Source organism: Phodopus roborovskii, unplaced genomic scaffold, assembly GCF_943737965.1.
Source record: "Phodopus roborovskii unplaced genomic scaffold, PHOROB, whole genome shotgun sequence".
Taxonomy (NCBI): domain Eukaryota; kingdom Metazoa; phylum Chordata; class Mammalia; order Rodentia; family Cricetidae; genus Phodopus; species Phodopus roborovskii.
This window is the reverse complement of record NW_026126542.1, coordinates 90,194-117,347: the sequence shown is the minus strand read 5'-3', so window position 1 is coordinate 117,347 and position 27,154 is coordinate 90,194. Positions and strand designations below refer to the sequence as shown.

General features: G+C 41.0%; 2 protein-coding genes across 2 annotated transcripts in view; both read right to left on the bottom strand.

Moving 5' to 3' along the window:
• Pip5k1b (phosphatidylinositol-4-phosphate 5-kinase type 1 beta) overlaps window positions 1-27,154 on the bottom strand; it is a 269,852-nt gene that overhangs the window by 179,163 nt on the left and 63,535 nt on the right. The window lies entirely within an intron of this gene.
• On the bottom strand, window positions 10,530-11,814 carry Pabir1 (PP2A Aalpha (PPP2R1A) and B55A (PPP2R2A) interacting phosphatase regulator 1). Its single transcript, XM_051200133.1, has one exon. The coding sequence runs from the start codon at window positions 11,677-11,679 to the stop codon at window positions 10,819-10,821; it is 861 nt and encodes a 286-aa protein (XP_051056090.1). The 5' UTR covers window positions 11,680-11,814; the 3' UTR covers window positions 10,530-10,818.

The following is a 27,154-nucleotide window of genomic DNA, read 5'->3' as shown; positions in this document are numbered from 1 at the left end:
CATAAACTAACACATACTACATACAGACACACTTATACCACTCCACACACAGTTACACACACAACACACACACATTCGTACACTTACACATACTCACATACCACACAGACAACATACATCACACCATATACACAAACATAGATATCACGCACAAATACACATTCATCAAAAAAACACACTTTACACACAGGCACCCACACACTTACACATAGACACACTATATACAAAGACACACATACAAAACACAGACACATGCACTCACACACACACACTCACATGCAGACATACATATTTACTGACATACACCACACTCATACAAAGACAGATATTAAAACAAGAAAAGTAAGGGTTCACGCAATGGGCAGTTCAGCGATTTAGTGGGGACCCACACTTCCTACAAGTAGACGAGTCGGGAGATGCTCCATAGAGCAGGTAATACTTGATAGAGTTTGAAAATCAAAATGCAACCTCAGGACTGAGATCAGTAATCCCAGAAGGAAGAATGCCTTCTGGGGGATGAATGTGGTCTGACTGTTCTTAGGTCATCTACAAAGGATCAGAACAGACTGGAAAATACTCCAGATGACATCTACTGATACTTATGATTAGAATACATTCTGTGCAGTTGTGAGGAAATTTCAACTCCTCTCTTCTTCCACTATTCAGCAATAATTTTGAAAATGAATTTTAAAAAATCGTCTCTAAATAAACCCCAAGCAGATTATGAACTACTTAAAAGTTCACAACACTCACCAAAGAACAAAATGTCTCTAGCCTAAGAAAGTGGACCAAATTTACAGAAATAACTGTGCCATGAAACTGTTTCAATTTATAAGTAGAGAAAAAGACATAATGAAAAATAAATGGCAAAGGAAAAAAAATGAACCAGACAATACATATAAAACCAATTCATAAGGTTTTAGATCTAACAGTTAGGTCACAAATACAGTAGAAACACTAAATTAGATTTTTTTTTTCTACTACAAAATGTCAAAGTGGGCAGGGTAGAAAACTGTCAGTTGATTTTTTTCTGGGTATTTTTTTCTGAAACCACAATCACACGCATGCCAGAGAGTATTTACTGTGAAATGCTTTATAATAACTTATTAGGGAAGGAAGTGGGAGGTGACCTTTTGTTCCAGTTGCTCTGACCTCAAAGGTTCAAGTCCTTCTTCAGACAGACCTTCCTCAGTCTGTCTTTCCTCCATCTGTCTTTCTTCTGTCTGTCTCTCCCCTGTGGTCTTTCCTTCATCTGACTTTACACAGTCTGTCTTTTCTCCATCTGACTGTCCTTAGTCTGTCTTTCTTCCGCTTATCTTTCCTCCATCTAACTTTCTACCATCTGTCATTTTTCCCTCTGCCTGTCTTTCCTCCATTAGTCTTATTTCCATCTTTCTCCCATCTTTCTCCCATCCGGCTTTCCTGTCTGTACCTCTTTCACCTGTCTTTCCTCTGTCTGTTTTCCCTGTGTTTCTTTCTCCCATCCGGCTTTCCTGTCTGAATTTCTTCCATCTGTCTTTTCGCCTTCCATTCTCTTCATGTCTGCCTCCCTAATCAGGGTCCCACCCGAAGTGCTCCACTGAAATGACCCTCATGAAGAAAGGGACCTGTAACTCCCATGTCACTGAGTCCCATGAACTGAGCTCAGGGACCAGTTCCCCTCCTACACACAGTCCAGCTGCAGTGGATATACACAATCACTAACCATGCCCATTTCTTCCCATGGCTTCCAGGATGGAGCACTCTCTTGGTTCTCCAACTTCCCTCATCATTCCTTCTCCATCTCCCTCTTCCTGGCCTTTCAGTGTCACAGTGTACCCCAAGTCTTGGCTGTACCCCAAGGCTTAGTCATTATTCTTTTTGCCTCACACTTTAGAAGACACTCATCTAGTCTCAACTTTAAATGCACACTTGGACAGTTGACTCCTGTGTATTGCAATGTAGTCCTTTTCCCTGAACTCCAGACTTAGTCACCTAGCTGCTTGTTTGATCCCACTCACACTTGAATGTCTATTAAAGATCACCCAAAAACAAAACAAAAATATCCAAAATGTGGGTATCAATGGCCTGTATTCCACAACCATAGACCTGAAATCCCTCTCCACTCACAGCTTTCCAAGTCTCAGCTGATGGCAGCCCCAATGCTTTCTGTTACTCAGGTTCAGATCTACAGAATTGCCCTTGATTTCTCTCCCCCATGCTCCTGTCCACTTTAGTATTTGTTGCCTCTACCTTCAAAATATACCTCGAATTTGACTACTACTCCTCTGTCCCCCAACTATCAACTTTACCCAAACAACCCTTGTCTTATACCTAGATTGCCAAAAAAAGCCTCCCAATGAACCTCATTTTTACCCTTGCCCCTTTCCCTAAATTTATTCTCAACTTTGCAAGAACATCCCTTACAAAAGCGTAAAACAGATAATTTCATTTCTATGCTTAATCTCTGTGGCGGCTCTCCTCATTCAAAATCAAAATCAAAGCCGATAATCCCATACCAACTGTGTTTGGAACTCTCTACCCATTACCTCTTTAACCTCTGCACAGCCAATTTTTCCTTTCAAGGACTCTATTTCTGCCTCCTAGACCTCCTTATTGGTCTTAATACATAGTGAATTACACTTTACATACATGCACACACAGAACCCCCCTCCCATTACAATATATGTGTGTTCTGCTGACCAGGGAGCTTGGCTCCTCAAGTGAATATACCCAATGAGACTAGCCAGTGGGAGGCTCATAATAGATTTCCAAATCAAAATTGCTTAATGAATGAACTTCTAATCTCTTAGGAAGCTATTAAGAGCTTGGCCATGTGACTAGACTCCTTCCGCCAAGAATCTTACTGCATTCCTCTCACTTAAAGGCACAGTGTTCCCAAGTAAGTGCCTAATAGCCAGGTTTTCAATCAGTGGCTGTTACAATCCAGAGAAGAAGTAGAATCTAACCACAAATACCACAAGAATAAAAAACGAAGTGTCATTTATTCATCCACTTATCCACTGATTCATTCACTTAATAAGAGCTTGGGGGCAATGAATGTGCTGTGCTCAGGTCTTAGGAATGAAACTTAAAGACTCAGTTCTGACTTTTGCATCGGAAAGAGGCAAGGGAGCCCACAAACAGAATTCAGTCTGCCATGGTTTTGATAAGAAGTCCCAGTGATGAGATGATTCTCAAAGAGAGCCCTGGGAGGACCAGGGGCCATCAGAACCACTGTGCCCCTTTAGGTAAGTTTTAAGGAGTTAGTAAAAGGGTCAATTTGGGTATAGAAGAAAGGAGGGGGAGTCATGCTAAGGAGAGGACAGATATACTTGTTAGAAAGCACAGGCAGATGTGGGAGTGGGAACTCCAGGCAGCTGTGTGGGCACTTCTGGAATCCAGGGGCTGTGTGGAGGAGGAAAGGCTGTCTCTCACACTGCTTGCTTTGATTTAATCTTAGAATTAAGTGGTACTCATTAGATGTGCACACTTAAGCTCATTTCAGAAGTCTCTGTAGTAAGCAGTATGGCAAATGAGGCCTCGAGAAAGATATGGTATTTTAACTCAGGTTGCAAGTTGGTTTTTTTTTTTTTTTTTAAATGGCAGGATTGAACTGTAATTCTTGACCCCAAGAAGTCACCTGGTTCTTAATATTATTGCCTTTATTTGCCACCACCTCCTCCAGTGGACTCAAAACAGAGACCAACAAGAGAGTGACTTGAAGTAATCCTTAAACACATCCTGGCTTTAAATCTTGGAGAAGGGAAACAAAGAATATATAAATGTTCAGGAAAGCCATACTGTCATTCTGCTCACAGGAGAGCCCTGGGTGGCAGCTCCCTCCAGACATTTACAGATCATACATTTACAGATGCTAAACGAAATACCTGCTCCCTCGGTGACAGCTCATAGATCTCCCTTGGTGGGAGACACTGACTGAATAGCCACTTGTCACTGGAGTTTCGGTGACCCTGCATGGCTACACTGAAATCTTTCTTTGTCCTTTAAGTGAGGGGGAAGAATGATTATCTCAAACAATCATCCTGATTCCTGGGGCACAAAGGCTCGTTCTTCCTTGTCTTGGTTCACAGCTGCCTGGTTAGCCAAGCCTTAGAGGGTAGTCAGGCTACCGCCCTCTAAGTCTATGGGACCCCAGTAGGCAACTGGAAAAAGAGCCACAATGGTCCTGTCTCACTACTGCCAAGGGCGAAGAGGGGCTCTTAGGTTTTCACTTTGAACCTTAGCATTTGTTAGGGAGTGATATTTATATCACTACCAGGATTTATTCCAGAAGTTCAAAAAGGACAAACAAAAAAAAAATCAGGAACAAAAAGATTGTGAGTACATCCATTTTAGTTGCCACTTCAAGGGCAGCAGCTGAAATCTGAGGAGTTAGTTAAAAAAAAAAAACAAAGTACAAAGCGTACAATAAAAAGCACAACAATTCATGTGTGTTAAAAATCAAAGTATAAAGCATTGTATTAAAAGGTGCAATAATTTGTGTATGTGTGTGTGTGTGCGCGCGCACTTGCACGCACAAATGCACACATTTCAGTAAGATTTGCGCGCGCACACACAAATCCAGCCCACCTATTTAGGAAAATTGAGAAAGAAAACACGGAAGGAAGTGGGAATTTAATCTTCAATGGGTTTGTTTCAAAAGTTCAGTAAGGGACACAATATGGACCTTAATGCTAAGTACCAATTCTAAAATACAGGCAGAAGGTGATTTTCTTGGTTTGAATCCCTTTTAGTCAGCAATGCTATGAAGTAAAGTTAAAAATGAGAAAAGTTTCTCAAAGGCTGACTCTTCCACATTTAAATGTCTTGTCAGGGAACAGTAGAGGCACTTCTGTAGAAACCAGTGGAACTTACTGTTTATGCAGTAAGAAGTTTGGGATCAATTTCAAGTTCGGTCACATTTTCCTTTAAAAGTTGACTTTTTACAGAGGACTTTTGGGAGACAGGGTCTCACTATATACCTCTGCCTTTGCTGTACTCACCAGGCTGACTTTAGACTCAAAGATCTGTGCCTGTCTCTGCCTCCTGAGTGCTGGGATTAATTGTGCGCAAAAGGGCTTGTGACCCCCATTTTCTTTTCTTTCTTTTTCTTTTTTAATAGTGGAGGAGGAGTAAGGAGAGAAGACTTAAATTGGCTCTTGGCTTGGTTTCATAGGAATAGTAAATATAAAACAACTGGGTCCATTTAAATTAAATACAACAAAATCTATGAAAAATCAAATGAATAACAAGTCATATTTATTTAGGTAAAACAATAAAAAAACTAAGAGGGGAGGGTTTAAGTATATCTATGGTTTCAAACAGCAAACCAGTTTAAAATGCAAAGCTTTGCAATGATTTCCTCATATACAAGTCAATATCTCACCTCTGATGAAAGAAAATAATCTTCCTGATAGTTTCCCATAACACAATAATGATACCAAAGGTGTCATTTTAAAGAAATATATTATTTGATTTAAAAAACAGAATGGCAGCACTAACATAATTAGCAAGGGCATTAACTAGCAGGAAACAGGTCTTTCCAAATAAGATAAAGTAACCCCCCCAAAGGAACTAAATTCAAAAGGAAAAAAATTAAAAATGGAATTTAAAAATGAACTTGATTTTCTCATCTGTTAGTCGGGGTCAATTCACAGTATCTGCTTCAGAGGGTTATCACAAGGATTAAACAAACTGTGTATGTGTGTGTAATGAAAATAGTGCCTGAGCCCATACTGAATGCTGCAATGAGATCTTCCAGCTGTAAGTTACATATAATATTGATAGTCATTCTTATTATTTGTCAACAAAAATTTTATGTTAGTACATGATTCTGACTTCCCCGACTTGGGAAGGCAAAGGGTCTTGAGAGAATTGTCATCTGAAAACTTTTTGGCTGCCAGGGCACTGACAGCCTTAATTCATGGAAGAAAGTAGTCATGGTTTCTAAAATCCAGAGCAAGCAGCAGCCATGAGAGAAGGGTCAGTATTCTAGATTCATAAAGCAAGGATGATGGCTAAAAAGGAGGTGTAAGACTTGTTCCGCATTTCCAGCGAGGTGGACCTGAATCCAATGGAAGTTACAGAGGGAAATAGCTGCTCAGAAGCACACAATAATGACAGCTGCCATTTCAAGGTACCTTCATTGTTCAGCACTGTTGTTAGGGCCTTGAATCCACGGAGCCCCGCTCCCTGTGGTCTCCCCTTCCCCCCAACCTGCCACCAGGAAGCTTCCAGCTTGGGACACCCAGGCAAATGTCCCCACCATTCTACCCATTTCCTCATTTTAAAAAACATGGGCCAAGATCACATTCAGCTCGGGTAAATGGTAAGATGATTACATTGAAAACTAGCCAGACCCTAAAAATGTTGGGTACACATGAAGCACTTCATCACGTTTTATATAAAGATTACCTCAACTTTTCTGAAAAATTTACCTAGATGTCCGCAAACAAACTGTCTAGGCTTTTAGGAGCAGTGTGATATAAATGTCTATTAAGTAAGTTGAACTGAGGTGAAGTCAGCCTCTTGGGCTGCTCCTTTAGCTAATAAATAAAACTGTGAAAAAAATATAGTCAAAAGTGCCACAATCAGACCAGGTTCTCATATACATTGGTGTAACAGGTTACAAGGCTAGATCATGAATAGGTGGGGCATCACCTTCCACTTCTCTGGCCATCTCCAATGCCTCTTACACTTTCCAAGGAATGACCGTGTCACACTATAACTAGTACCTACGTAGCTAACTCCCAAACCTAGTCAATTCAACTCACTTCTTTGTGTGGATTCAAATGGTATTCAATGTGGCCTGGCTAGCCTTCTATTCACTCTTAAGCCTCTCCTTTACACATTCTTAGGCCATTAATCATTTAATTCACTCCTGACCCTACCCTCAAATATTCTATGTTCCTCATTAACTAGAAGACTGAATGATGAAGATGCACTTACTACTGATCATATATATGTATCATCTTCCTCCTTACCCCTAAATCACTGCAAAAGCAAACTAACAGCTACAAGTGTCTTTGTCGACCTTTTTGTTCTGTTATAGAAGAAACTGACGTGTCTAGTTCTGCTTTCCAAGGGTAACTCTTTCATTTTCTGATACCCATTGAGGAATGTCGGTTCCATTACCTGCCTATCCTGCCTCATTGTATAGCAATTTCCTCTCTCTAGTCTTCTACCAATCCAGAAAATGAAGGGAAAAACAAACAAACAAAAAACAGCCCCGGTCTTTCACTAAGTTCAGACTACTTGTTTTCCTGCCAACTATCTTAAATGGTCTCTTGAGGTAGGTTATGCAGTGGGATGAGCTAATCAATGTGAATAGCGGGAAGGCAACCTGACCCAGGTCCTTCTGGACCACTTTTAAGTATCCTTAAAGGTCCCAGCATCCAGCAGCCTTGGGTTTGGTAACCATTGTGATTTCTTTCATTCAATATATATATATGTTTTTAAAACAGCCACAATAAAAGAAAATATACTGCATAAGTTTATTAGATATGACAAAATGGACCTTTAACTAAATGTTTTTAATTTCTTTAGGTCAAAGTTTATGAATTGACAACATTAATATCTTAAAAATGTGTTTTTGGAAGCAGATGTCCATGTGAGCTGAGGAATGGTTGAAGTTGCTATGGTGATGTAAATTACCCATACAAATTCTTAGAGCCTTAGCTTACTTAAGATTTACCACCCATAGAAAAGCAGCAGCTTAGGAAAAGAAAGGCTTTCATACACTGTAGGAAATGACCCAGCAAAAGGATGTAGATAAGAGTGAATGCCAGGCATTTAAAAAAAAGTGGGTTCTGGAGAGATAGCTTGAAGGTTAAGAGCACCAGCTGTTTTTCCAGAGGTTCTGAGTTCAATTCCCAGCACTCACATGAAAGCTCACAACTGTCTATACCACCAGTTATAGAAGATTGGATCTGAGGCCCTCTTCTGTTTCCATGGGCACCAGGCACACGCATGGCACACAAATATACATGCAGGCAAACACCCATATACATATAAATAAATATAATTTGTTTTAGAAGTGGAAAGCTACCTATAGTGAGGGCAGAACAAACAAACAAACAAGGGAAGAGGTGAGGGCCAAATCCTTCAGAGCCCCCTCAGCCAGACTGATACTTATTTTTATGTGTAACAGGCCATTCTAAGAAGGCAGCTCTGGGCAGAGAGCGGATGGGAGTGAGTATGCCAAGTACCACTGGGAGAGGAATCCAGGAAGGGTACAATAGCCTGGCTCTTGCTGCAGCAGAGATTGAAACCAGGAGATAATATCAGTAAGACTTGGTGAGTGATTAAACATGGGGTAAAAGAAATGAAGAGAGCTGCCGACACACCCTGCATCTACACACACATATCTGCAGGGAAATGGGGAGCATCTTGCAGAGTGCACACCAAACTGTTGGCAGATGTTACCTGTAGGAAGAGATAATGAAGTTTACATAGTAAATGGCAGATTTTTAAACTATATCCATGTATACATTCCTTAAGTATTGTATAAACTATATACATACTGTTTTCAGTTAAAGTTCATGTGGAATTAAAAAGTTGGGGGAGGGCTGGCTCAAGATGGCTCAGTGCATAAATTTAGGCTCCTACTGCCAAGTGGAAACAACACTGGGAAAAGAGAATCAGCTCACACAAACTGCTTTCTGACTTATAACATAAGAATATAGTCTATTTACGGATTATCAAGCAGTCTAGTATCTGTGGAGGGAAGTGAGTATGAAGATGAGATGAGAGGACTGAAGTTACTTTAGTCCTTTATAGCCAGATCACTATAGCCAGAAACTATACAAACGACAGTTTAGGTTGTTACAGAACTACCTTAACTGTAAGTTCTATAAAGATTCAGTTTTGGGGTATGAAAGTGAAAAAAAATCAAGTTTGTAGGATTATTCAGGAGCCCGTGTGAGTACCAAGATAAAAGGGAGGTGAGACACAGGAAGGCAGGTGACAAGGGGAGCTGGAGTATAATTAGAGATACAGGTAAGAAGAAACTGACAGAACTTGGGGGTCACACTGTATTTAACAGGAAGAGAAGTCAGATGTGTCATGGCTTCTAGTTTAGGAAATGAGGCATCAATGACATCAACCTGTGAGAACACATTAAATATGGCAGTAAATTTTGTTTTGAGGTTATTAAAGTTCCTCTGAAAGCAGGTCAACATACCCAACAGGAAACGTGAATATATAAGTTTAAGCTGAGGAACAACAATTAGGCTGTAAATACAAATACACTATTATCCAGAAAATGTTAAACATACAGACACGGTCTTACCCTTGATGTTATTTCACTGAAACTTGATGTAACTGTCAAGAGGTGACCAGTTCCATTTATTCTCATAGTTGTAAAAATTCCATATAATTCTTAAAATCTGTACGCAATGACTTTAAAAAGTAAGTAGGAATTTTTGTCATGGTCTTTCTTAAAAGTATCAATATTTTTTTTTTAACCTTTTCCTTTTGGTCTGTTATTCATTCCATCTGTCTGTCTGCCTTATCTATCTAGAAAATATGAAGTATCATAAAGTAGAATATAAAAGTCATTTACTTTTTATCTTAATTGCAAAAGAAAAGCACCCTATAATTCCACCTTTAAGAAAACCTATGTGATGATTTACAGTTGTGACTCCACTGGTCTGTACACCATGGGCCTTTAAGTAACATTTCTAATCCTGTTAAAGTAGTTCCAACCAGAGATGTGTATCACACTATCAGAAATCCAAATCAGAGGTGCCTTGGTCTAACTATGTTCTAACTTGGTGAGAGGTGGGAAGTACTTGTTGGCAAGGAAATAGCTGTTTCCTTCCTGAGCAAGGGAAAAAGTGACAGATGGCAGAGAAGAGGCAAATGCTGCCTGGCTTCATTGGCAAGGATTTTAAGAATTGAGACATGACTGGGTAGTTTAAAGCCTATCAATGACTGAGAGAGTATCATCTGTCTGGGTGTTTTCCCAACACTCAATAGGGCTTCCCACATGTTTACATTTCACAAATGTTAACTCTGAAGTGGTAGCAAGAGCCTTGCCTTTGCCTGTCCACAGTGAGCTAAGACTACAAGGCACTGTTCCATTAAACATTTAGGATTATACCCAAGAGAATGCACTTTCTGGTTAAAAATGTTTTCAAAAAGAAACTTTTCATTTTTGTAGTTATGTTGGTGTGACTTACTAGTTATTATTAAAATTGTTAGAAAATGGCCTTCTTTACTTTTAAATAATTAATTTTAAAATATTTGCTGCAAAATGTTATGATTTCTCCTTTTGTTATTTCCCCTCCTGTCTTGTGTCTAGGACATTAAATATCCAAGGACTCCTGGGTAAGTTAGACGACCAATGGACTGATATGACTACCATTTTTCATTAAAACTGTAAGTAGGTAAGTTCTTCAACAGATGGAAAACAGCAATCATTGAAAACATTAAAAATTAGTGTGCCATGAATTATGGAATTTTAAAACATCAGTTTACTAAACTGAAATTCAACATTTATATTTTCATCAGAACTTAATAATCCCATAAATAAATAGAGCTCTCAATTATTTAAAAAATCAAGGGATAACATATGTATTTAGACATATTAGCAGCGTAAAATGTATGCTTCAACACACTTATTGATAAAAAGTCCGAAAATATTACTACACTGAATTCAAGGGCATCTGCAGGAACCTGACATAGTAATTCTCTAGAATAACATTTCAGGAACTTCCAAAAAAAGGGGGAAGAGTCAAATAGGAAACAGCCTCAACTTAATCGACAAAGTTCAGTGCTTGCTCTAACTTGATTCTGTCTCTCCACTGGGGGGAGAAGGGGTTCAAAACTGTTGAATCACTTAGACGAAAGTTCATCTACTGGAATAAAGGGGGAGGCTGCTTGGGCCGGCGACACAGGAGAGTCGGTGGTAGTGCTGACTTTCGCCGGTGAGTTACAGGAAGATCCGGCACTGCTGCTGTTTCCATCCAGGGTATCGGAGGACACACACACACCGGGGTCTGACAGCTGTGCAACGTCAGAAGACAGCATGTTGGTGATGCCCTGGAAAAATCTCTTTGGCTGATAATCAGTTTCCATTTCACATTTTCTTTTCAATGGTCCAAGAACACTTGGTCTGATGCAGTTGATGGGACTCTGGCTTCTCCGGGTGGTAAACCGGGTGGTTGGGCTGGGAATAGGGCTTGGAGGCAATCCGTTGCTACTCACAAAACTTTGCAAGGACGGTGAAAAACACTGCTTCCCAATTCCCCGGGTGGGCGATGGTGCTGGAGACACCGGAATGAAATCGATGCGCTTCGGGGAGGCGGATTTCTCCACGTCGTTGTCACTCAGGCTGAAACTTTCCTCCCAGGAGTGGCTTATCTGCATTGCGGTCTGCACCTCGCGCTCGTGGACCGTCTCCCGGTTGATGAGGTCCATGCCCTCCTCCTGCTTAATCTGGTGCAAGCGGCTGCTGTGCATGCGGACCGGCGAGGCCGGGAGCAGCAGGCCGTGGCGGCTCGGAAACGTCGTGCTGTTCCGCCTGGCGCTGGGCGCCTCGGCCTGGAAAACCGGCGAGGAGTCGCTGAGGCCGTGGATCAGGGGGGCGCTGTTAGACCTCCGCAGGCCCCCACCGCCCGGGCCGCCGCCCTCCGCCGGGCTCGCGCCCGTGCCCGCGGGCAGCTCCAGGTCCAGCTCCATCTTCTCCTGAGCCATGTCTCGGCAGGGAGGCGGGGGCGGTGCTCAGTCAGGGCCCTGAGACTCCCATTCCCCGCGGCCGAAGGCCGCCGCCGCCGCCGCCGCCTTCGAGAATCTGTCAGCAGGCTCGCGCCTCTGCGCATGCGTGCCCCGTCGCGCAGGCGCCCCGACACGCCCGTCCTCGCGGCGCCAGCTTAGCGCGTCATGGCTGCGGCGCAGCGGCGGGTGGGGAGGGCGAGCCTGGTTGGTCGGCTCCTCGGTTTGTTCCTTCCGCAAATAGTCGGTGGGCGCGGGCTCGCGGGATGACAGACGGGTTGCAAAGGCCCCGGCATTCATCCACGAGTGTATGTTTGTGAAGCAAGTATGAGCTCAGAAAGACGGGCCCTTGGCGGTGCGGGGCTTTATGATGGAGCGCGGCCGCGGCCGGGTGGGCTTCCAGACGGAAGGGAACACAGTCTTCTGAGATGTAAAGGAGGCAACTTTGGGGCGCTTTGTAAAACTGTCCTGGAAGCGGGAAGCCCCTGCTACCCAGCTAGGTGGCAGACGGGAACCAGAAGTGTTAGCCTGGTGGTGGGCAAGAGCAAGTTCTGGTCTTTCTCGATAACAAGGAAAACTCCCAGGCGTTCTCAAGGAACGGCAGGAGGGTACGGGAGCAGCCGAACTGTGCTCTTTGGCTGCGGTCTGGAGAATAAGACTTAGGGCGGTTAGAACCTACGGGGAAAAGGCCAGAGAGGAGGGCAATTTACACGAAGCCAGAGTTCGGGAGGGCCCAGGAAGAGATTAGCAAACTGAAGGCTGAAGGCAGGAAGAAGATTTCTGACTTTTCAAGTTGTCACATTTCTGCCGCTAATGTTCACTCAGTATGGGGATTAAATGAAAGGAAAAACAGACACATTTAAAGAACAGGTTTTGGTTTATGTACTTAATACAGAACTTGGTATCTCATTAAAAGCGGGTTTGTATTTGTTCATTTATCCCAGCATACCTACTTACTCTATACCAGATACTGTGCTTAGGAAATGAGACTAGTGTGAGGACATTTAGCTTCTACTGGATGGGAATGGGGGAATGACAAAATAGGGGACTTTTGGTGGCAATCCTTTTCGGGTAAGAGTAGGATTGTGTGTAGAGCAATACCAATAGAAGTTAAGAAGCAATTAGAGTTAGGTTATAAATGACAAGTCATGTGGACTTCCAGGGCCTGAGTGTTCCAACCAATGCTAAAGGCCAAGGCATCCACTGGTGGGGAGCATGGTGGGGACAGTGGCCTGAGGGGGCAAAGGACTGACTGTCTGATCCTATAAAGAGAAGCCACTGAGGAGTGTTAGGCAGGGGAACAATCGGTTTGTGCTTTATTTGTATATTATTGTCTGAGATGGAGTCTCAATGTGTTTTTGCTCAGGCTGTTCTCAAACTCCTGAGCTCCAGTACTCCATCTGAGCCTCCAAGGAAGTAGGACTCAGGGAAGACAGCGTCACTCTAAGCTTGGTTTATGCTTTAAACACCAGTCTGGCTATGTGGAAAATAAGCTGAAAGGGGGCATGTGTAGATTAGGAAGCTGCTGCAGAGAGAAGAGTATTGGACTAAGGTTGTAGCAGTAGTCATGGGGAGATGTGAAGTGGATGGACTCGATATGATCTGGGTTCCATCAGCAAGACTAGCCAACAGATTACATTTAGGTGTTCAAAGAAATAGATAGTTTAGATGCTAATAGCAACAAAGAGTTCAGTTTTGGTAGGGTTGGGGGTGACTTTTAGATACAAATATGGCCACTTTGAACTGATAGTAAAAAAAATTTTTTTTCAGCTGAAGAAAGTAAGATACAGGGCTCAGTGACATTCAGCATTGCACAGCTGTCCAAGTGTCCTTTTACCCAGTCCATATGTCTCTCCACTTCATCTCTAACAGGTTTTATTTGAAGTTTCTACTAAATATGGATCCTGATGATAAAAATAATGCTAAGAATTAATATGTGTTACAAACCAATTTACATGATGCCATAACCCATTAAATCCTCACAACAGCTTAATGTGGTAGGAATTATGGACCCCAATTTTCAGGGGAAACCAGAGGTTAAGTAACACCCACAGAGAATCTGGCCTCTGTGGGTACAAGGCCTTAGCAAGCCTACTGCTGCTTCAACACGCAATGATGTTTCAGGACTCAGAGAAATCGTTCGCATATTGGCGGCAGTGTAAAGGCAGTGGTACGAGAGAGGAGTTGAGAGAGAGGAGTTGAAGGACAGGTAGGATTTGAATGGATGGCATTTTATCTAGAAGGAGCAGATGACTACAGCATAGATAACTTGAGTAATGGCTGAAGTAAGTACCTGAGAATGGGGAAAAGATGGAGTCAGAGAGTTTACCCATGGCTGATGTCCAGGCATTAATGTAATTACTAAAGCACAGTGAATTTAATAATCCCACAAAGTAAAACACCTATGCCATACCAGTTAGATGTCTCAACTTAATTTCATTCTATTCCATGCCTTTCCCCTACAGTCCACTTTACCCACTTTTCAAGATAATGATTTTTAAAAATTGATTCATTGCTTTCTTATTCAGAATCCTTGGATTTTGAATATTCTCTTAAAAAAAAAAAAAGGTTAAGGTCATTCCAGTGGCCATGGCTCCTCTGATAAGTCTCTGCCTTCCTACTGACCTCTCCTCCAAACTTCTAACCCCAGAGGCCTCTTTGTCCTGCAGCCCATCTAGATACTGTCCTAACCCTCTTAAATAACTTCCTGTGGTGAACATCCACACTGCTCAGTTCCTTCCCACCATTACACAAGTGCCAGTGGCTGTTCTGTCTGAAGTTCCCCCTCCCCCCGAAAAGGACTTTCCTGTTTTTCATATTTCCTCTGGGAGTATCACATGATTTTGCCATCCCTACTTATATCTCACTGTAATCTCTGTCTATGTTTTCTTGCCTCTTCCCCATCTAAAAATGTATGTTCATATTAACAAAACCAGATTTGTTCTGGGCTATATGCCCAGAATCAAGAGGATGGCCTGCTACACACTATTCAGTGTTTCTTGAGCCATTGTGTGAATGAATGATAAGGAATATATGAATGAAATAATGTAAGTCTGTCCAAAAGGGAAGTTATTTGGAAATCTAGCCTAACAGGCTTTTCTAGATTGATCCTAGGCACCTCTTACTTTGAGAGTTCTTTTTCTAATACCAGGAATATTATTCTTAGTTATATTGCCCTCCAGCCCACACAGGTAAGTTAGTTGGCTGAACCATTATGTAACCTAATGCACTGGGGCCCTGTGGTTACAGCTCTTTTCAGCCTTTGCTGACACATGCTTGACAGAATTAAAATGCTCAGTGCTGAAGATTATAAACAGAGTTTAATATATTGAGTTACTGTTTCCTTTCAAAACAAGAACAAATTAGAGAATATCGAAGTCATGAAATGCAATTCAAACTGTTACAAATTAATTATGTGAGAGGCAGAATCTGAAGGACCAAGCCTCAGTCAAATAGTCATTCAGGTTTCAGTCTATGAATTAAATATTATGTGTGTGCAGTTGAAATTCATGCTTCTACATCATAAACTAGACATCGCTAATAAACTTTATTGTGATTACCATTGGATTTTTGAAAATTAATGGATGGTTCCTTTTTCGTTTCTGTGGCATTTTCACTGGTAATCCTGTGGGCATATGACAAGGCAAATTTCTGCCTTTCAATCTATACCAAATAAGTGGGAAATGTAAACACATATGTGTTTATGAATATAATCTGAGATGGGTAGCAAATATCTCAACATCCCACACTAACTGGCATCGCTAATCTAAAGCAAAAGAAAATTGTACTCTGAAAACAGGAGCTTAGGGGTGTTTACTTGTACATCAATTTAGGAAAACTGTCAGCATAAAAAAAATATATGCACTATATGAGAAGCCATCCCACCCTTGGATATACTGAAAATTCAAGAGAGATGAATGCTGAGTTCTATTAAAAGAGAAATATTTTACTGATTTGCTATTTTTAATAATCCAAAGTAAAAAAAAAAACACCCATATAACTACAAATGAATGAGTATGTAACTTACACAATGGCATTCTTTACTCAAAAAGGTGTTTTAGTCACAGCATAATCCTGGGTAGAAGAATTCAAACACAGTATTACTTTATGGTCATATACTTTTGTTTTGAAACAGGGTCCTTCTGAGTCTCTATGTAGTCTTGGCTGGCCTGGAACCCACTATGTGGGATCTGACTGACTACCCCTACCTCCCAAAGTGCCAGGATTAAAGACCTACTCCACTATGCCTACTATGGTTCTATTCTTATGATGTTGAAAATAATAAAAAACCAGTCAAAATAGCAGCTGTACAGTTTTGTCCTGACCAAGATACCCCACACTCTGATCTGTGTACTAGAGTGAAGGTGTGCATATGTGTAGTAAACATAAGTAAAAAACAAATACTTGTATGTGTTTCACTATGTATGGAATTGGATCTCAAAATGCCCACATGTCGAGAAACACAAGGACCTGGAATGTAAATAGAGTAGGAAAGAACAGAATAGGAACATACTTCAGTGGAAAGGTAGATACTTGGTGCAAACATTAACCCCAGTTCTAACTCTAAATTGGAATGTTGTTTCCATCCCAGTGGCACAGTATGGGTGAAAGATCAGCTTTCTGTCCTTGATAGTATGCAAACAGAAACATACCCCAGAAGCTACATTTTCCTGAAGCCTCAATAACCCAGACTCCAGTGGCCTCACAAAGCACTGAAAATTTCCCGAGAACATTTATACATCACCAAAAGAGCTATGAGGGAGCCTTGGCCCTGCTTCCAAAGGTGGCTACCTCTGAGAAAGTAAGAAGGAAAGAAACCCAGCCCACTACCTTTTACTGTCTCCATAGAGAGCTTCATGTATTGTGTTTGATCCAGGTCAGCATTGTTGCAGTGGTGGTGCTTCCACAGTACTATTGAACATGGAGCAGTTAAACTAGCTACAGAGCTCAGAGGGGACTGTTCAAGTACAAGTGGACAATGGATATAGGAGTAGTGTCACAAGTCTAGCTAGCAAAAACTTAAGATAAAAGAGAATTATTATTTGCACAAATTTACCAGCCACTCCACTGTATTATTGAGAGGTCTATGGTGTGTACCTTCAAGGGACTCTTACCCATCAATTGTACAAGTGGTAGCAACAATATAAAATTTACCAAAGGGATATAGATCTTCAGAACTTTCTCAACTTTCAGTTTTAATAATACCTAAAAGCTATAACACCACTGAATGGAGCCATATTCATGTAGAGAGAGTCCAAGGCTAGAGGCTTACACTCAGTCAATGCGTTCAGTCAGATTCATGTAAAGAGATGTGACAGTAGTTACTCTGTAACTTTTTTCAAAGAAAAATATCAGGAAAGAAATTAAGTTAATTTCAAATATCTTTTTAATCCCTACTCCTTATTTCTTTATATCTTTTAGAAAGAATAAAAATGGATTGGAACATCATGTTCTTATGTATGTCAACACTATAAGCACCCATCTTTTGGCACTGAACTTCTCCTAGGTCATAATTCGGGATTATAATAAATATTATTTCCTATAAGCATATGTGTCTCTCTGTGTACTCTTACAAGATTCAATACATGGTCCCTTTCAAGCCATGTATAAAGTAAAAAGAATTGATAGATTTCACATAATGTATAAAGTTAATAAAATGAAAATGTTCAAAAGTCTGAGAATCTATTTGCATGTACATACTTGGGCCTTCCAGATCATGGGTATTCAGAAGCCTTTGAGGGTGGAGTTCAAGGAAGGAAGTTTTATGTCACTGACAATTTTACCTTTGAAGGGGCTGTGAAACATTGATCTGTCGCTCCATGAACAGGGTTCTTCTACCATGTGCTCCCATTATAATACACTGCCTCCAAATGCAAGGCCAAATAACTATGGACTGGGGCCTTTAAAACTGTGAGCCCAAATGAGCTTTTCCTCATTTTAAGTTGATTGCCTCATGTTTTTTGCTATAGTAATGAAAAGCTGATTAACACATGGGTATTTACAAATTGTCTATACAATCTCCATAAATTAGCACTCAGCAGGACTCAGCAGGTCAAAGAAACCACCAAACCTGAAATCAGATTATTAGACATCCAGCACTTTACTTTCCTCATCTGTGAATAGGGACACATATCCTTTGTTGTAAGGATCAAATAACAGGGTGTCAATAATAGCCTTGCAGACAGTAAAGGGTTCTTTTTGTTACTACACCGTGTGCCTTGATGATAGGGTGATCCTACTCTAGTCTTTCATTACCCAGAGGGCCTCCTCTGTTTTCTCATCCCAGGCTGGTCTATGGAAGGAGAGTCACATTTCATCTTCTTCCCCTAGACTGGAGCAATTTTAAAGCCAGGACTTTTCTGTGACTTGGTAGGATTCATTTCACAATCAGGCAGAGGTTTCTGAGGAGGAAAGATGTTTTCAAAGCATGCTTTTATGATCCCCCACTCTGAGTCTGTGTGTCGGAGGAAAGATGGGTGGCACAGGACTGAAGCTGTCCATCACTCAGAATGTGGCTGGATCATGAATACTGTTCTCCACAGCCAGCCATTTGTTAATCCCCTGCAGCAATGCAACCTTCCCCTGGTCGTGCTGAACTTTTCAATTGGGACTAATCCCACAGGCTTATTCTTATTGATTCACTTAAAACCCTGCTTTGAATTACTGCAGTCATGTCACTGTCCTTCTCAGCATACAACACGTGGAACGGGGATACACACATTCGACTGTGCCCGACAAACAAGTTGCACAGCCTTTCAGTGTGTGTGTGTGTGTGTGTGTGTGTGTGTGCTAATATATGGAGATAGGAGGAAGAAACTGGAGACCCCATTGTCAACACCTAATGTCACTTAAGATAGGTCTTTGCCTCCAAGTAGCTGAAACCAATAGAGTCTGAGAAAAGGGAAACATTCTAAAGATCTCTGAAGCTAAAGTCCCAACCCCAACCTAAAGCTTCCTAAGCAACACATTTTAGGGATTCTTTTGGCCAATAGGATGACACAGCCTCGAGTTTCCTAGCCTCCGAGACACTTGAAGAAAGTAAGGTTTTATTACCTAGAAAGAGGAGAGCTTGTGGTTTGTGGTGACCTTTGTACAGCTGTTTTCTGGGCTAAACAACATCAAATGCAACAGAAAGCAGGAAGAGCTAGATGCTCTGAAAACTTCTGCCTCGTGCAAGCTGTTAAACTGAGTACAACTGAAATGTAGTAGGCATGTCTTTTAAACCCGTAGCTCATTTTATTAGCAGGAAATGGAGTTTTATGACCCATGGGGCTCAGTCACCTAAATTTCCCACTTACTAGAAAATGGTAAGGATTTTCCATCTTCACTCTCCTTTCAGTCCTTTTTATAAATTAAACTTTAGTTTGTGTGCAGGTACACGGGCATCATGCAGAAGTGGAGGCCAGGGCCACCTTGCAGGGGTGGTTTCTCTCCTTCCACTCCGTGGGCTCTCAATGTCAAACTTAGGGCTTTAGGCTTGGTGGCAGGCACCTTTATCCACAGAGCCCTCTCACTGCCCTGTGATGGGAGATGTCATTCTGTAAATATTTTTCTCATACTGGTTAATGAATAAAGCACTGTTGGCCAAGAGGAAAGCAAGAGAGGAGGGACTAGGAGACAAGGAGGAAAGAGGAAGTAGTAAGGAGGAGTCAACATGGAGAGACTGGGGAGACCAGACGACAGCTGGCTCTCCGGTAAGATGAGACCATGTGGAAATACATAGGTTAACAGAAATGGGCTAATACTTAACACAGAGCTAGCCGATAAGAAACAAGTAACTGGCCAACAGAATAATATTTAATACAGAGTCTCTGTGTGATATTTATGGCTGGCACGGCATAAAAACTACTCCTTACAAATGGCGCCCAACGTGGCTAATATGAACTTTCACTTAAAATTTAACAAAAGCTTAAAAAGGGGTTTTACAAACAAAAGAACAGAGACAAGCAAGGTTTCTTGGTAGCAGCATTTTTCTCGGTTGGACTCTAATATGCTAGAGACAAGCAGATATTTGCGTGGCTCCTTTAAGGAAAGTTTCCTGACTCAGCATAAGCAGCAAAAAACCACAGGGCTTTTAAGAAGCACTGCTAACAGTTTATTGGTGTGTACGAGAGCTGGCAATGGCAGTGACCACATCTCCAAGCCGGCAGCATGCTGCTGGGTGCAGCAGAGACCAAGGCGGTGAGCACAGCTCTCACTGCTGACGGTAAAGGTACCCGCTGCCATCTTTGATAAACTGTGGCAGAAATAACTATGACTTTCATTTTAGCAATGTTGTTGTTTACCAGATAAAAGACTCGTGGCCAGAAAAAGATAAAGATTTACAGTAAAGACAGATTCACATTTAAAAAAAGCGCTAAAGGTTTACAGTGTGTTCTAAAATATATGTAGGCTTGGGAGAGAAAAGGAATAAAATGGTTTTAAAAATACAGCGAGGAGTTGGGTGTAGTGGCACATTCCTTTAATCCCAGCACTCAGGAGACAGAGGCAAGCAGATCTCTGTGATTGCAAAGTAAACCTGGTATGCAGAGTGAATTCCAGGACAGATAAAAATTACACAGAGAAACCCTGTCTCAAAAAATAAAAAATAAAAGACACAGAGTAATAATAAATCCACTTAAAGATGAAAAGCTCAGAGAGAATCTGTACTGTATGGCATATTGTCTTTATATCATTTGAATGTTGAGGAAACAACTGTTAAAGGAAATACTGCTATATTAATTCAACTTATATATTTTAAAAATGCTTTGACTTCAAAATTATGTTTGATCAAACCACATTAGTCTGGAAGGAATCCACAGCTTTTCATTTTCTGTGGAAACAAAAATGGAAATCCTTTTCCCCAGTAACTTGTCCTTAGACATAATTTATAAATGGTTAATGATCACAACCAATATTTTCACAGGTAAAAAGGAGATTATGGTATAGATATGAATACTTTGTTTTGGAATGGATTTTCATTTATTGGTACAATTTAAGGTCAATTTTTTTGTATGTATATTTCTCCTCTTGTCTAGGTATTGCATTTATATAGCTCATTTAAAAATGTATAACTTAGTACAGATTATAGATCGTTACCTATAGTAGTCAAAACTTATAGTTACGTTACTTAGGATTTCTAGATATACAGAGATGTATTTGAGATAAATAGGCATTCTTCAAACCTTTCAAAGACCTACAGAATATGGCATTTAAAATGGTTTAGGGTTTTTCTTGACAATGAGGCACAACTGCTCCTGGCAACATCACCTGCACCAGAAAGGAAAAAGAAAGATGGACATTGAAGAGACGCGTTATGAAGTTTACTTCCAATATGGCAAGACTAGCCATTTGGACACAATACTACTCTTGTCTGGACTGTTTTGACTTTATGCTGTATAAACTGGACATGCAGGACCCACAGAAATGTGACTGCTGATTCAAGATGGACATTGCTACAGAGTTCCTGCTTCATGGAAGAGTCTGCCAGACAGTCTGCAGGACAGAGAAAAGTGACTGACAAACTGCCAATACAAGAAGACAGTTTAAAATTTTCTGCTTTGCTGAAGAGTCTGCCAGACACACTATACCCTATAGGCTGAAGATGGAAGATTACAGAAGAACTTGGGGTGACTGACCAGGCAGTGAGTTGTCTTAGTCATTTCTAGAGTTTATATATTATCCTTCTGTGTGGTCTTTGAAGAGTGAAGACAGATAGTTATGGTTATAGTTTTCCTTAGGATTAAAGATAAGTTACATATAGGACTTTAGACTCACAAAGCAGATGATGGGATATTTTCTTAAATCTTACTAAATGTTAATGGATTCTTATTTGATAACTGTTGTGTGATATATTTTGCTATGTTAAGGTTAAAACCCTTCTTTTTATTTTAGACAGAAAAGAGGAGATGATGGGAGATGTCATTCTGTAACCAGTATGTTTCTCATACTGGTTAATGAATAAAGCACTGTTGTCCAATAGGAAAGGAAGATGGGCGGAACTAGGAGACAAGGAGGAAAGAGGAAGTAGGAAGGAGGAGTCAGCATGTAGAGACCGGGGAGAGCACTATGGAGGCCTCTCTCTCTGGTAAGATAAGACCACGTGGAAGTACTTAGATTAATGGGTTAATAATTAAGACAGAGCTAGACGATAAGAAACTAGTACCTTACCAATAGCATTATATCAAATACAGAGTCTCTGTGTGTTATTTGGGGCTGGCGCCCAGGTGGGACCAGACCGGTGGAGGGGAAAAACTACTCCTTACAGCCCTTCACACCTCTTGAAAACTTCTACCCTTAAAATGAAGCCACTTTTCACCAGATAGTACCACTGTCACTGTGAGTGTAGAGTGGCAGCTTACGCCTAGTGAGGGCATCTGTTCTAGGTATCTTTTAAGTATTTTGGGAACATTCCTCAATCCTTTCTAATCATTGCAAGGATCATTATCTTCTTATACAGATGTGGGAAATGAGACTTAGAGATGTTTACTAAGTAATCTCAGCAAAGTAGCTAAGCATTGAACACTCAGGCAGAGTGCTAATTACCATTTGCTATCAACCTCATAAATACTAAGATTCCTGGGTCTCAATTTTTCTTAAAAACAGCAGGTTTTATGTATTCAAAACCATTAGTGAGCTTGATGGATGCCCCAAAGTAGCAGAGGGAAATTGGGTGGCAGTCCAGGCAGCCAGCTGTTTCTGTCATTTCTATAGTTTTGGAAGTTTCCCACTCAGTAATATTATATCCTGCTCAGATCTCTGATGCAGTTGAAGATGAGATAGTGTGGATATTCCTTTATACTATGTGAATATATGTTGCTGTCATTGGTTCAATAAAGAAGCTGACTTTTTCTAATAGCTGGACAGGATAAGGTTAGGCAGGAGAACCAAACTAAGGCCACTGAGAAGAAGAAGGGCAGAAGTCAAAGGGTCACCAGCTGGCACAGAGGATGTCCAATATGAAAGAGAGATAATGCCACATGGCAAAATGTAGATTAATATAAATGGGTTAATTTAAGTTGTAAGAGTTAGTTGGTAATATACCTGAGCTATCTATCAGCCAAGCATTTATTATTAATAAGTTGTCACATGGTTATTTGGAAGTGACTGCTGAGACACAGAGAAACTCCACCTACAAATGGTGCCAAAACGTTCAGCAAGCAATGTAGATCCAAATACAACTTGAGTTGTTACACTGTATGCATGTTTCTATTCTCGTTTAGGGTATCATGTTTATGCTGCTCATTTAAATTGTGATGTATAATTAAGAAATATAAATTAATAGTCATGTTAGCTATGTTTTCAAGGTCATAAATGGACATATTTAGATAGATGATTGTTCAAATACTTCAAAGACCTATAGAATCTAGCATTTAAAATGTTTTAATAACATAAGGCCTTTTTTTGACAGTGAGATGTCTGTTCCTGGCAGCAACTACTTCCTTCAAAGAAGAACCTCCATCAGGAAGTTACTTTCATTATATCTAACGCTAGCCATTTGGGCAAAGAAACTGCCCTTGTTTCAATTGCTGACAGTATACTCTTTAAATTGGAACAGCAGGACACAAAAGAAAGTCCTTCAACATTCCCTGCTTCTCAAAAATGCCAGATATACTAGGCCTATAGGCCAAAGCTAGATGTTCCAATGTTAAAGAAGATCTTTGGGTGACTATCCAGGCAGTCACATGTTCCTGTCATTAGATAACATTTTACCTAATGGGGTCTTTGATGGAGTTAAAGACTAAATTATTAGACTTAAAGTTTTCCTTAGTTATGATAAAAGGTAAATTAGATATAAAACCAGACTCACAAAGCTAAAATAAATAGTATTTTCTCTAAATTTGCCAAATACAAATGGACTGGATATTGTAACTGTAATTGTTACTTAATAACTTTTTGTTGTATATAATTTTTCCATGTTAAAGTTAGAACCTTCCTTTTTGATTAGGCAGAAAGGGGGAAATTTGGGATACTCCTTTATACTGTGTGACCATATGTTTCTGTGATTAGATTAATAAAGAAGCTGACTAGCCAATAGCTGGACAGACTATGGTTAGGCGGGAGAACCAGATTCCCACTGGAAAGAAAGGCAGAGTCAAAGGGTCGCCTGTGCATTTATTTTGGAGCCAGACAGAGGTCCTGACAAAAACTCTGAATACGAGACAGTTATAGTTTTCCTTGTTACCAAATTCAGAAAAGAAACACAAAAGAAAGCATATAAGTTTGAGAGACATAAAAGCTTAAGCTGTTTATCTAAGGAGATATTTTAAGCTCTAAAAAAGGTACTTTTAGTTATAATAAAATGTGGTTAAGGTATAAAACTTTGGACTCTCAATAAGATAGGACAGATAATATAGTACTTCCTCTGAATTAGTCAAATACAAATGGACTGGACATTGTGAATGTAATTCTTACCTGATAGTTGTTTCTTATTGTATATAGTTTTACTATGTCAGAGTTAAAACAAAAAAAAGGGGGGGGGGAGAATGTGGGATATTTATACTCTGTGAAGAGGTATTGCTGTGATTGGTGTAATGCAAAGCTGAACGGTCAATAGCTAGGCAGGAGGGATAGGCAAGACTTCTGGGCAGAGAGAGAGAGAGAGAGAGAGGGGGGGGGGGGGGGGGGGGGGGGGGGGGGGGGGGGGGGGAGGGAGAAGGAGATGCATAAAGGCTCATGAGATGCCATGGAACCACGGAAGGAGTCAGACAGAGAATTGGAGAGAGATAAAAGGCACATAGTAGAATATAAATTAATAAAAAAAATATTGGTTAATTTAAGTTGTAAGAGCTAGCAGAACAAGCCTAAGCTAAGGCTGAGCTTTCACAATTAGTACTAAGTCTCTGGGTCATTATTTGTGAGCTGCCACACCAAAGGGTGACTGTAGTGGGATATTCACTTTGTCTCCTTCTGTGGCACTGCCCACACCCATTGGGGGTGGTGCCAGAGGCGGAAGTGACCTGTGGAAGGAGGTTTGAGGAGGAGCCAGGAACACTCTCTTGCTTGCGGGTAGCGGAGAGGAGAGGTTTTAGTGGAACTTGCTGGTGTTCATCTGTCTAGGATGTAAGTTATTTCTCCCTGAATAAACATCTATTTGGCCTATTTGTTTATCCTGATCCTTATTTAACCGCAAAATCTGGATCCAACTACACACAACACACCTCATCAGAAGTCAGGGAGTTCATGTAGTTGTATGAGCCAAGAGATATTCACAAGGTTACAAAATTAAGAAACTAATATTCCCTGCTCATCCCAAAGCAGTCATAAAAACTCCCGCAAAGGAATAGAAACTAAAAGTTCCCTACCAAAATGTTGGTCAGCGAGTAAATCAGTTTTCAGAGGGAGCAAATGATTTCTTTAAAGTCAAAAGGGCAGCTATCGCAGAGTGAGGATGTTTTCTATCCATCAGAACTGGTTCCTGGCAGTCCTGGCAGGACTTCTCTCACTTTAAGCATGTACCCCTACAGTGTTTGTTAAGGTCAGTATGCCGAGAACACTCTAATCTGAATCCTTTGAGAAGGCTGACCTATCTCTAAACCATATCACATCTCTCAGACATTCCTATTGTGTGCTCTAAGCTTCTGCACACCTTTCTTGACAATGAAAGGACTCACAACTTCCTACCCCCGAACCACTTTTCCTCATGAAACCAAAGAGTTTCTCCAAATAACTAAGTCAAAACAAACCCCTTGCTTCTCCTTCATTTTCATCTTGACTACTACAGGTCAGACCTCAGCAAGGTGCAGGAAGACTGCCTGCCTGTCCACAGTCTCATTGAGGAAGGAGGTCGGCTACCAGGAGGATGGAGACTTTGCAACAGCACAGCAGCCCTGGACAGTAGATGTAACAGTGAGACACCCCCTTTTTTTTTCTTTTTTTTGAGTGAACAAAAGGAAAGGCTCCCATGAGTTCATTCAGAAGCAGGGAAAGGCTTTGATCACTGTTTGGGGAGAGGAAAAAATAGAGGAATTCGGTGTACATCCCATGAGTGCTGCTTGTCACAGAGGACAGAGGTCTTTTGTCAATGTGGCAGAAATGCGGGAGGAATAGGGCTGTGATTTTGTTTTGGGTGATGGCAGGAGACTGAGGGCACCTGATGATGGTGAGGGAAGGCTGCCCCGGAGGCCAGAGAAGATGGAGTGCAGCTCGGGGTAGAGGTGGGGGTGGAGATTAGACGGAGCAGCAAAATGGGTTACATTTGAGGCACTTTTCCAAGTCCAAATTGAGAACCACCCCGTTTTTAAATTTTAATTTTAAATTTAAACTTTAAATCTGGTGCCAGATAGGCACCTAGGAAAACAAGCAACACAGAATCACATGGAGTGTGACAAGGGACAGCTTGCTCTTGCCTGAGACGTGACTGTTGGTAACAGAGATATGGATGAGATGAAGCTGAGATCACTGGGATAAAGCAACCTAGGACGGATGGAGATAGAATTGTGGGCACAAGTAACGGGCTACAAATATTTACTCGAAGCCTATTAAATACCCTTTGGTTTTACAGTCCGTAAACCCAGGGAGGAGTCATTTCCCCTCTCTTTCTTAAATTGTAACACCCAATGCTTTTAGAGTGCTGATTCTGTTTCATCCATTCTCCCACTAACAACACAAATATGTCTCCCTTTCTTTGGCAAAAGCAAAGGGAAAATGCAATTAGTGCCACTGCTCCAACAACATCTTCTAGACCTGGCTATGAGCTACAAAGGGGACACAGCAGATGCGGCAGTAAAAATCCGTCCCGATTCTTCATACATAAATTGCTTTTAGAAACTGTAAAATCTAGAGGCTCAATTAATCTTAACGATGTGTCAAAACAAAACAAAACAAAACAAAACAAAACAAAACAAAAAACTTCCCCAGGCTAAAAATCTTCACACACGAAGAATTCAGAAGAATGAACACACTGAGGATGGTGAAGACAAGCACTAGTTTCCCACCTAGGTCATGGTCTCCACCCCCCTCCCTCCCAATGAGACAGACAGGGTCTGACCACTTAGCCTAAGCTGGCCTCAAACTTATGAACTTGCAAGTTTTCTGCCTTCCACATGCTAGGATTACAGGTATGCACCTCTACACCCATCTTATTTTAGCTGTGAAGTAGCATTTCAATTCAAAACCAAGGAGGCCCAGTGCTTCATAATTTGCAGATAGTTTCCACATATTTTAACTCAAGTATTCAAAAAGGACAGATTCTGTTTATTTTTATTTTACCAAATGTTAAAGTTTGGTGTACATGTGTGTGCGTGCACGAATGTGCATGAGTGGAAGCCAGACAAAGGACATTGGGTGCATTGTACTACCATTCTCTGACTTACTGATCCCAATAAGACAGGGTCTCGTCACTGAATCTTGGTTTGTCCCCTCTCCCCTCCTAGTTATGCTGGCTGGCCAGCAAGGCTCAGGGACCCTGATCCTCTGTCTATTTCTTCCTGCCCCCTCCAGCCCCTATTCCCAGTGCTGTGGTTACTGGTGTATGTAT

What these genes read in the sequence shown, in the direction of transcription:
- Pabir1 (XM_051200133.1), bottom strand. Translation starts at nt 11,679, where the DNA reads ATGGCTCAGGAGAAGATGGAGCTGGACCTGGAGCTGCCCGCGGGCACG.